This window comes from Somniosus microcephalus, unplaced genomic scaffold (assembly GCF_052327205.1).
Source record: "Somniosus microcephalus isolate GS21.2 unplaced genomic scaffold, FLI_Smic_1.0 unresolved_chr1, whole genome shotgun sequence".
NCBI lineage: Eukaryota > Metazoa > Chordata > Chondrichthyes > Squaliformes > Somniosidae > Somniosus > Somniosus microcephalus.
Window position 1 is genome coordinate 142764521 of NW_028225179.1, and position 10664 is coordinate 142775184.

The 10664-nt window shown below is 47.7% G+C and overlaps 3 protein-coding genes across 3 annotated transcripts; all 3 read left to right on the forward strand.

Annotated features, from left to right (window-relative positions):
• Positions 1 to 4452: 4452 nt before the first annotated feature.
• LOC147096093 (histone H2B type 1-A-like) lies at positions 4453 to 4921 on the forward strand. The gene has a single exon (XM_085974082.1). It carries the CDS (start codon positions 4477 to 4479, stop codon positions 4885 to 4887), a length of 411 nt encoding a protein of 136 aa, XP_085830208.1. The 5' UTR covers positions 4453 to 4476; the 3' UTR covers positions 4888 to 4921.
• A 788-nt stretch (positions 4922 to 5709) lies between these two features.
• On the forward strand, positions 5710 to 6462 carry LOC147096094 (uncharacterized). Its single transcript, XM_085973770.1, has 2 exons — positions 5710 to 5736; positions 5851 to 6462. Exons 1-2 carry the CDS (start codon positions 5710 to 5712, stop codon positions 6460 to 6462), a joined length of 639 nt encoding a protein of 212 aa, XP_085829896.1.
• Positions 6463 to 9865: 3403 nt separating this feature from the next.
• LOC147096095 (histone H1t-like) lies at positions 9866 to 10323 on the forward strand. The gene is given in 2 exon segments (XM_085973771.1): positions 9866 to 10240; positions 10243 to 10323. Coding segments are annotated over 2 exon segments (456 nt in total).
• The last annotated feature ends 341 nt before the right edge of the window (positions 10324 to 10664 follow it).

Below are 10664 nucleotides of genomic sequence, written 5' to 3' on the forward strand. Positions count from 1 at the left end.
GATGGTCCGCCTCACTAACTTGGCGTGGTTTGGAGCCATCTGGAATCCCACACTTCAGGGCTAAAAATAGGGATTAGGCTAAAAACTGCCTGTTAACTATCTGTTAACAGGCAGCTAATCGGCACTAATACCCTTCCCGCCTTGGAGAGGCGGCTCTCAGCACAGGTCGGGTACCCGCCTCCTGTGAAACTGGCATGGAGGCGGGTTGGGGGTGGGATGGGGTCGGGACCCCCGATTTCTGGATTTCACCCTCTCACACGCCTCCAATCCCGCCTCAACGGCCCAATGAAAATCGAGCCTGTTCTCTCCTGCTTCATAAATGTAACTTTAATATGTTTTTCATTAGTACCTCAGTGTTCACCAGTCTCCCTTTGGATCTACGTTTCTACGTTGCACATGCCCTTAACTGTATAAATCTATTGCTTCTTGCATTTTGGGGAGTTTGTTACAAGTTTCTTTTCTTTTTTCTGGTTTCTCAAATGTCCCTCCAGAAGCTTTGCTTTGGCGTTAGCAAAAGAGCCCTGCATAATAGAAGCTTACATTAGAAGCTTGTTCAATGCCTGTGTTAAGGCTCCTCTGTATTTTGTAGCCCCGTGAACGTAGCTACATTTTTTTCTACTTTATCCTGTAAAGGTTGCCACTAAATATGTAACAGAATAGTGACACAATTGGACCCAATTTTCTCCTGCATGCACCAAAATCTATAGACCTATCAAAGCAAACTGTTGCAAATTCGAAACTATCTCCTTAAAAAAGGCTATCAAAATTGTAACAAACCTTGGGTCCTCATTAGCAACCTGTCAGAAAAACTAATTCTGGATCTCTACATTGAGAGAAAGCTCCAAGGGAAGATATTATTACCAAATGCAAGCTTAGCAAAGCATCCGCCAAAACAACGGCTATGACCTACTTCATTGGGGGCTGAGGCGATTAGTTGCATGCTTAATGGTAAACAGATTGACCATCTGGAAGTTTGTGGGAGCTAACTCATTTTTCTGGGCCTTCTTCACAATAACACTTGTCATGCCATAATGAATCAGTGTGCGTGACTAGAGACCCATAAAGATCTTGAACTTTCACTAATAATTTGTAGATAGAGTCAGGACCGAAAGGAAAGATGAAGATTACATCTCTATCCTTAGGGAAACGGGTTGTTCTGTTTATTTCTCTGTATGTCTACTGCTTAAAGATATTGCGTGTGTCTGGACTTGGTCAAACACAATAAAAGGATTACATTGTGAGCATATTTGGTTTGTCAGTTTCGAATTGTCTTACAGCACCATCTTGAGGGCATTAACCTATTCAACAGAAGAGGAAGAGGGACCAGTAACAACTTGCTGTGACTGTCAGAGCATGACCCGTTAACTTTTAGTAGGAAAGACTGCTCATTGGCAGTGTAACTGAAGGTGAAAAAGACTTTCAGCAGGATTTACCAAATGCCTATGAAATGCCATCTCCCAGTTTAGCATCCCCAGTGACCTGATCCAAAGAATACCAAATGGCCTAGAAAAATAGCACAATTGGTGTCCGAGTGAACACAGCAACTTCCATCAGGTTTTGCCCAATGTTATGAATTCCTCAGGGCTCAGAGCTTCCAAATTTATGTCAATTACATTCCAACATCTCACCAAATAATTGGGGCGTCCTCACAGTATGTCAGTTACACTGAAGTTTCAATAACCTCCCAAGGACTCCAAGAAGTCCCAGTGATGCCTGAGTGATCTGCAGGAAAGGGCTTCTACATGTACAAGAAGTGAACTAATCGCGCAAACTGTATCGCTGCTGAATGTAACCAAAAGGGGTGCATCCACCTCGGGAGGGTGGGAGGGGTTGAAGGTTTGAAGAATGCAACCAAAAGGGATGCATCCGCCTCGGGAGGGGTTGAAGGTTTGAAGAATGCAGCCAAATGGGATGCATCCGTCTACGGAGAGGGAGGGGTTGAAGGTTTGAAGAATGCAAACAAAAGGGATGCATCCGCCTAGGGAGAGGGAGGGGTTGAAGATTTGAAGAATGCAACCAAAAGGGATGCATCCACCTCAGGGGGGGTTGAAGGTTTGAAGAATGCAACCAAATGGGATGCATCCGTCTAGGGAGGGGTTGAAGATTTGAAGAATGCAACCAAATGGGATGCAGCCACCTAGGGAGAGGGAAGGGTTGAAGGTTTGAAGAATGCAACCAAATCTGTTCACGCTCACATTCACACAGAAAGAGTCGCAGCCGCTGGGTGCACGCGGCGCTCAGCCACGCGCTGGGTCCCGGTGGAGGAATTGCCTCTGGACCGTCCGCATTGAGCTTACAAAAGGCATGGCCGCCGCCGCCGCTCGGCAGCTGGACTCGGCGCGGTGAGGAGCGCGGAGCAGCCGGAGGAGGGGGGGAGGCGCTGAGCGAGTGAAAAAATAAAATGGCTTCGGTAACCAGACCAAAGGCCCGGCCCGAGGCCGCAAGGCCAGGAAGAGGAGGAGCCCGCCCAAGGTGCGGCTGGCAGGCAGGCCCACGGTGTCGGGCCACATCCTGCAGGCGGTGGCGGCTTCCAGGGAGCAGCGCAGCCTGTCGTTGGCCGCCGTCAAGCAGGCGCTGTCGGCTACGACGTGCCGCGCATCAACTCGCGGGTGAACCAGGCAGTGCGGAGCCTGGTGATCGAGGGCTCGCTGGTGCGGACAGCCGGCAGCGGAGCCTCGGGTATTTAAAAATAATGTTAATAAATTTAATTAATTACATAGAATGGTAGAGCAGGTGATGTGTTACTGCTGCAATATGTGGGAGCTGGTGGACACTATTGATGCTCACGGTGATCACATTTGCAGTAAGTGCTGGCTGCTCGAGGAACTCCGGCTCCGTGTTGAGGAGCTGGAGTCCGAGCTTCAGACACTGTGACACATCAGGGAGGGGGAGAGTTACCTGGACTCTGTGTTCCAGGAAGTAGTCACACCAATTAGATTAACTAATTCAGATGTATTCCGTGGTCAGGGACAGGAGGGTGTGACTATGAGTGAGGCAGGTACGGGGATCAAGGAGGTAGTGTTGGAGGAGCTGCAGCCCTTGCTCTTGTCCAACAGGTTCGAGGCTCTTACTCCCTGCCGAGACTAGAAGGCGGCAGCAGCCCCATGGGCGGCGGCCAAGGCTGAAAACCCAAAACAAAAATACTACACATGCGAACCAAAACAAAAGGCTCTTTTCAGAGCTACCACACCCTTCAGATGAAAGAGGTTGTTCCAGAATTATACAATAAATATCTTTATTTTTAAATCATTGCTGAGGCCGTTGTTTCTGTTCAACTTAACCGATTGACATTTTGAAGATAAACCCGAGAATCTTCGAATGATCCTGACGGTTGTCCTCCAGCTCTCAGGAGCCTTTGCAACCAGCTGCAGTTGTCGTGAAGCATCTTGCAGACTAGAATGAGTTGGAGAAAAAATAGTAACAGAAATTATTGGTATTCATTGGATTAAGAGTTGGAATTGTGTTGGTGTTTATGCTCCATACGATCATCCAACGTATTCTGCAGTGAGTGTCTCACTTCCTGACTCAAAGCCTTTCCACCATCTACAAGGCACAAGGAGTGTGATGGAATACTCGCCAGTGTGTACCATCTACAAGATGCACTGCAGCAACTCGCCAAGACTACTTCGGCAGCACCTCCCAGACCTGCAACCTCTTCCATCTAGAAGGACAAGGGCAGCAGGCGCATTGGAAACACTACCACCTCCAGGTTCCCCTTCAAGTCACACACCATCCTGACTTAGAAATATATCACCGATCCTTCATCGTCGCTGGGTTAAAATCCTGGATCTCCCTACCTAACAGCACTGTGGGAGTGCTTTCACCACTCGGACTGCAGCGGTTCAAGAAGGCGGCTCACCACCACCTTCTCAAGGGCAACTAGGGATGGGCAATAAATGCTGACCTTGCCAGTGATGCCCACATCTCGAGAACCTTTTTAAATACCAAATAAATTGCCTCAGGTTCAGCATTTGTGTACTATAACGTAAGGGTTTTAGTAAATAGCTAATATTTCTTAAACAGAAGCGATTAAGCGCATATTTTTTCTCTTCGAAAATCTCTTTTGTAATTTCTGGGACCCGTCTAATTTGTATATTATGGGGAGCTCCAGAATTGTTGTGGCTCGAGTGAATTTATTTAGCAGAAGACATTTACTTATGGCCTGTGGACCTGTCACATGAGAGTATGAGATTTTATATACATATATATAGCTTCGGGATTTTGCTCCAGCAAATTAAGGTTTCCCCATTCCTTGAGTGGCAGCGGCTTCTGGCAAAAAAAACTTGATACGTGACTATGATTCGTGGAGACTGAACATGTGGTGTATCAAGGATCAGCCAATTGGAATAGACAATTTGGCATCCTTCATTAGCATAGAGCTTTCTATATAAAGGAGGAGTTGCGGGCTCCGTTTCTATGTTGCTTTGTGTTTTTATTGACTAAATCGACGTGGAGAAAGGAGTTGAAGGGCTTACCATGCCGAATGCTGCTGCTGTTTCCACCAGTTCCACCACAGCCGGTGCCAAGGGTGTCGTCTCCAAGAAGGGCTCGAAGAAAACCGCCATGAAAATGACCAGGAAAGGGGACCGGAAGCACAGGAGGAGCAGGAAAGAGAGTTACAGCATCTACATCTACAAGGTGCTGAAGCAGGTCCACCCCGACACCGGCATCTCCTCCAAGGCCATGAGTGTCATCAACTCGTTTGTCACCGACATCTTCGAGCGCATCGCCTGCGAGGCCTCCCGCCTGATCCATTACACCAAACGCCAGACCATCTCCTCCCGGGAGATCCAGAGCGCCGTCCGCCTCCTGCTGCCGGGGGAACTGGCCAAGCACGCCGTTTCGGAGGGGACGAAGGCTGTTACCAAATACACCAGCTCCAAGTAGAGTCCCCCTCCCAAAATAAAACCTGCAATTAAATCACCAAACGGCTCTTTTAAGAGCCACTTCACAAAGTCTTAAGACGGAGCTATAAAACAAAACCGAGGCCCCTGAACAAATACTTCTGTTAGGCTGTATGTTAATGCAATGAATTGCCAAATTAATCGTCCGGTTAATCCATCCACATGTGCGTTATATTTATGAAAGCTGTTTTAATTCGCATTTCTTATTTTTGATTATAAGTCCCTGAAGAGATTGGGGAATTCACGGGGAAAGGGGCAATCGGCGCTCAATAAACAACTCCGAGAACAAGGATTTCGGTTGAAACCAAGGCTCTTCCCTGCCAGTTGTACAGCGAAGATCAATATTGGCGGACCGCCAGTATTGTGGAAAAAAGCGGAGTAAAATAGGAGGTAGCTCAAGCATCAATGTTAAGTGACGCCACGTTTCGGTCTAGGAAGACCTTTGTTTTGTACAGGGAAGGGGAGAAGTTGGAGACAAGAAGTCATCGAGACCGCGACTTGGAGTAGGAAATAAGACGGACACATTTTCCCAGATCAAGAAATCTGCACAACTTGCATTTACAAATAACATTTAAGGTCGAAACACGGCCCAAGACGCTTCACGGAGGAAAGAGATGAAGAGACGCTCAAGTCTTTACAGAGAGTTGAGCAGAAGTTTAATGAAAAAACAAAAGATTCGGAAGAACTTCGAAGGGAGAGAGAGAGAGAGAATGTCTCTGGGGATATATAATCGCTCTGAGGTGATACACGCTTTGGAAAGAAGGCGACTTTGTTTTGTGTTTTGTTAGCGGGCATTTTTCAGGAGATGAGACCTTTGGCTCTGCAGCGTCCGGTTCGCCTGGTTAAATAGCGCCGGCTGCTGGAAACTCTTCATTCCCCAACACACACTCAGATAGCGAGAGAGAAAAGGTCCCAGCCCAGCCATGGCCGACACTCTCCCTGCCAGGAGCACCAGGAGGAAGACCAGGGCTGCGCCCCCGGCGCCACCGTGTCCCAGCAGATCCTGGAGGCGGTGGCGGCCACCAAGGAGCGCCGGGGGCTCTCGCTGTCGGCTCTCAAGAAGGTCCTCTCGGGTCGCGGCTACGACGTGGCCAGAAACAACTGGCGGGTCAACCAGGCGGTCCGGAGCCTGGTGACCAAAGGCTCGCTGCTGCAGCCCACCGGCACCGGCGCCTCGGGTTCCTTCAGGCTCAGCAAGACGTGGGGCGACCGGGAGGAGGAGGAGAAGCCCAAGGGGGAGCCCGTCGCCGCCTCCAGGGAGAGGAGGAAGAGGAGGATGAAGCAACGTGCGGTCAGGAAGGCGGCGCCCAGGAGCAGAGGCTCGCCCTGGAAGACCAAGAAACGCGGTGCCGCCAGGAAGGGGGCGAGGAGGGCCACCGCCCGCAAACCCAAGGGGAGGAAGGCGGCCAGGGCCGAAGGGAAAGGGAACGCCAGCGTGCAAAGCCGAGAAAGCTGGCCAAACAACTGGAGCAGGAAGCGGACCAAACCCCCGCTCAGGAGGAGACTTCCCTCGGAGAAAGAAAGCCAAGTTTGCTCGGAGCAACAGGACAGCTCCTAAAGGGGAGACCAATCAGATTATGAATACCTTAAATAGGAAACGGCTCTTTTCAGAGCCACAAAAACATTCACAAAGAGCCGGACCGGAGGGTTGGGTGTTTAAAAAAGGAAAATTGGAATTGACCCGATGGTATATTACCAAAATCATCCTTATTGACAAATAGAAAACGAATTATTTCCCCATTGCGATACTGGAAATTATTAATTCGATTGAGTTTCAATTCCTGAAGTATACTTTCCAGGAATAATATAATATACGAACCAATATTGGTTTTTAACTCCTATTTTAAAGGTGGTTAAATTGACAGCAGCAGAGCTGTGATAAATTGTGCGGCGGGAGAATCGGAAGACCGGGAGTCCTCAACCTGGGCGCCACTTTCAACAGTCCTCAGCCAGGTCCGCAACTGCAGCTTTTGCGTCAAATTGTTAATTTTGTTATATTTCTCGTTTCAGCAATGAGACTATCTATCTGTAAATTATAAATGGTTGAAATCAAATCCTGTCGTGCAGCTCATGATTGTTCCTGCAAGTATTTATTGCAATGTGCATATCGTGAAACTATAAACGTCTTTAAGAACTCCTGCGGTTGCGGCGATGCCTTGTAGATAGCATTTAAATTCTGTTAGTTATTGACACGATTTCGGTAGGTAAGTCGTCTTCGTCACTTGAATGTGTAAGAATCAACGTTGAAACAAAAACAATGAGCTATTTTCGCTTCCATTGTGTGCTTCCGATACACCTTTAATAGCCTAGCTGAGATTGTCTTTGTCAAGACCACCAATTTACATTTTTTAACGTATAAAATGGATGGTATCGCAGAATACAACCTCCAAATGGCTGGCGAAATTCCTACAAAACCTTGCAGTCTCGTGGTACTAAAATTCAGTCACCATAAACCAGGTGGCCCTACTTATAAAGAAATGGAATTTTAGAATGTGGCCTCCAACGTACTGGTGAAATGTTTGGGAATTCCCAACATCCCAGGTAATAGGATTTGGTCACCAAGAACCATTGTGTGATTGTGCGGACCCAGATCTATGAGTAGCCCCACAACCTATCAGCAAAATTCAACAGAACGCTTGAAAATGGAAGTTGCAGGCGATCCTTTCCAATGTTTATTTTCAAAAGTACAGCTCAGCGACCATGGCCGAAATTAGTAGAACCTATGGGGTAAAGGCCACAAAATAGCATCGACATCTAAATGACATGACCTGCTGCATCAACGCATTGAAATGAAGATGCTGCTTATTGCCTGCTGGATCTTCTTGTGCACGGTGGCCGCAGATCTAATGTGCATGATCTCTGTCCAAACTTGCGGTAGGCAGCCCTCTGATTATCGCTATTTATAGGACGTGGCCTTCTCAAACACCCGCTCTGCTGTGAATTCAAAAACCCTCGGGTATTTACAAGTTCTCCCTTGCCTCGACTTGAATTTATATTGTGCCTTTCAAATCTTCTGGATATCCCAAAACACCTAACAGCCTAAGATTACTCTTCAATGAACGAAGAGCCAGACAATCTGTTTTAGGTGGTGTTGGCTGAGTAGTGAAATGTTGGTGACATAGGAACAGGAGTCGGCCATTCAGCCCTTCCCGTCTGTTCTGCCATTCAATTAGATCATGGCGGATCATTACCTCAACTCCATGTACCCACCTCAGCTCCGTATCCCTTGATAACCTTACGAAGGTGGTTGGGACACAGAGACACCTTTTTCTTCTTCAATTACTGCTACGGGACTTCTTACATCCACCCGAACTGAAGATTTCACCTGAATGACTGTGTAAGGGTAAACCAGGAGAGCTTCTTCTCCCCTCTGATATAAAGGGTCGACGTCCGCCTTATTCCCAATCAATCACTCGGAATCCGGAGGTTCATTCAGTAAATCAACATTATTTACAAGTTGACAGGGGAGTCACTCATCTGGGACGAATGCTCTCCGATCGCTAAGATCCCCTGCCTTATATACAGTTTTTTTGTTCTAAGTCGTGGCTTACATCATACAGTTGATTTTGTGTGCAAGTTCTTGCGACCCGTGTGCACATTTTGACCGTTTACATATCCTGTGACCCCATACGCTATCTTTACCACATTCCTCAATTAGTAACTAACGGTTTGTGAACTTTATTCAATTAGCAACTGACGGTTTGACCATTTGACCACATTTCACCATGTTTCCCTATGGGACATGTACACAACAACCCCTTATATGGTTGGATGTATGCTCGGTTCCTCAATTCCCTTATTTTAGCCCTTTTAACTCTTTCAGACAGTGTATCACTCAGCATTATTCTGAGATGATGTGCTCCAGTCAGCAGTGCAGCTTCTGCCTGCAACATTCTGGCTGAGAAACGAAAAGTGCAACAAAATCAAAGCAATGATTACATAGAAACAGGCCAATAGGCCCATGTCAGTGTTTATATAGAGCCTCCTCTCATCTCACCCTATCACCATATCCTTCTATTCCTTTCTCCATCATGTGCTTATCTAGCTTCTCCTTAAATGCATCTATGCCATTCTCTTCAACCACTCCCTGTGGTAGCGAACTCCACATTCTCTGAGTAAAGAAGTTTCTTCTGAATTCTTTATAGGATTTATTAGTGACTATCTTATATTTATGGCCCCTGATTTTGGATTCTGCAACACCACAAGTGGAAACATCTTCTCTTCTTCTACCCTATCGAACCCCTTCGTAATTTTAAAGACCTCTATCAGGACACATTTCAAAAGAAAGAAACCCAGCCTGTTCAGCCTTACCCGATAGTTATCCCTTCTCAGTTCTGGTATCATCCTCGTAAATCTTTTATTGTTATTGGCTTTCCCCAGCGGCTTCTTTGATTTGTGAGGTGATGCGGATATATATATTTATTTTCCGCCAGACGCAAATATTGAGTGTTTCTTTTGTGTTCGAATGCTACACAAGAATTGTACTAATAGAATCATTAGTACTATTACTACAGAAAGTGTCGAACCTCCCCCCAAAAAATCAAATGTGTGAGGACGGGCCAGGAAGCTGGATTTTGGAAATGATGAGTCGCTTTTTGCATTCAGTGGAGGCATATATATATTTGCAACAATACAATAGCAAAATACTGCAGATGCTGGAAATCTGAAATAACAACAGAAAATGCTAGAAAACTCAGCAGGTCAGGCAGCATCCGTGGAGAGAGAAACAGAGTTAACGTTTCAGATCTGGGACCCGTCATCTGAAACGTTAACTCTGTTAGTCTCTGCACGGATGCTGCCTGTCCCGCTGAGTATTTCCAGCGTTTTCTGTTATTTTTTTTGCAACATGTGGAGCCCGCGGTGTCTCTATTGCGTCCGTCTAGAGTCTGTAAATAGCAAAGCGGCGGCGGCGGCTCTACTCGCTTCCAGTGGGAGGAATCAGCTTGGCCGCAGCCGCAGCCATGCCCAAGGTGCCCCGAGCGGCCGCCGGCCACGGCCACGCCCCGCCGAAGAAGGCGGCCCACCAGCTCCGGCGCCCGCGCAACAAGCAAGAGCTGCGGGTCTCGCAGCTGATCCTGCAGGCGCTGTCGGCCCGCAAGCAGCGCGGCGGCCTCTCGTTGGCCTCGCTCCGCAAGGCGCTGCTGGCCAACGGCTACGACGTGGAGAAGAACCAGGCCCGCGTCCAGCTGGCCAACAAGAGCCTGGTGAGCAACGGCTCGCTGGTGCAAGCCAAGGCCACCGGCTCCTTCAAGCTGAGCAGCAGCAGCAGCCCCAGCTGCAACAGTCGAAAGGTGCCGGGGCCGAGCTCCAGCCCGCGGAGGAAGCCGCCGGCAGCACCGGCGAGGACAAGAGCGCCGCGAAGAAGCCCAGGAAAAGACCGACTGAGAAGAAAGCCAAATCGAGAAGACCTAGGAAGTAAATTGAGAGGGACGATGGATTTATAACTCTAAACACAAAAGGCTCTTTTGAGAGACACAAATGTCTCCACAAAGCGCCGAACCCATTCTAATTGAAGATAAACAGGGAAGTTGAGGTTTAACTAGTTAATACAGAGAGGGCGATAAATATATCGACATCTTCAAAGCGTGTGGCACCGGGCAATCAAGATCATATGGTCTAGAAGGAAACATAGACTGTTCTGATAAGAGTACATAAGGAGAAACCGTTTCCACTGGCAGGAGGTTCGGTAACAGAGGACACAGGTTTAAGTTAATTGGCAAAAGAGCCGGAGGGAAGATTAGATTTTTTTTGACGCAGCGA

What these genes read in the sequence shown, in the direction of transcription:
- LOC147096093 (XM_085974082.1), top strand. Translation starts at nt 4,477, where the DNA reads ATGCCGAATGCTGCTGCTGTTTCCACCAGTTCCACCACAGCCGGTGCC.
- LOC147096094 (XM_085973770.1), top strand. Translation starts at nt 5,710, where the DNA reads ATGAGACCTTTGGCTCTGCAGCGTCCG. An exon ending in CTTTGGCTCTGCAGCGTCCG is followed by an intron (nt 5,737 to 5,850) that starts GTTCGCCTGGTT and finishes TCTCCCTGCCAG; the next exon opens with GAGCACCAGGAGGAAGACCA.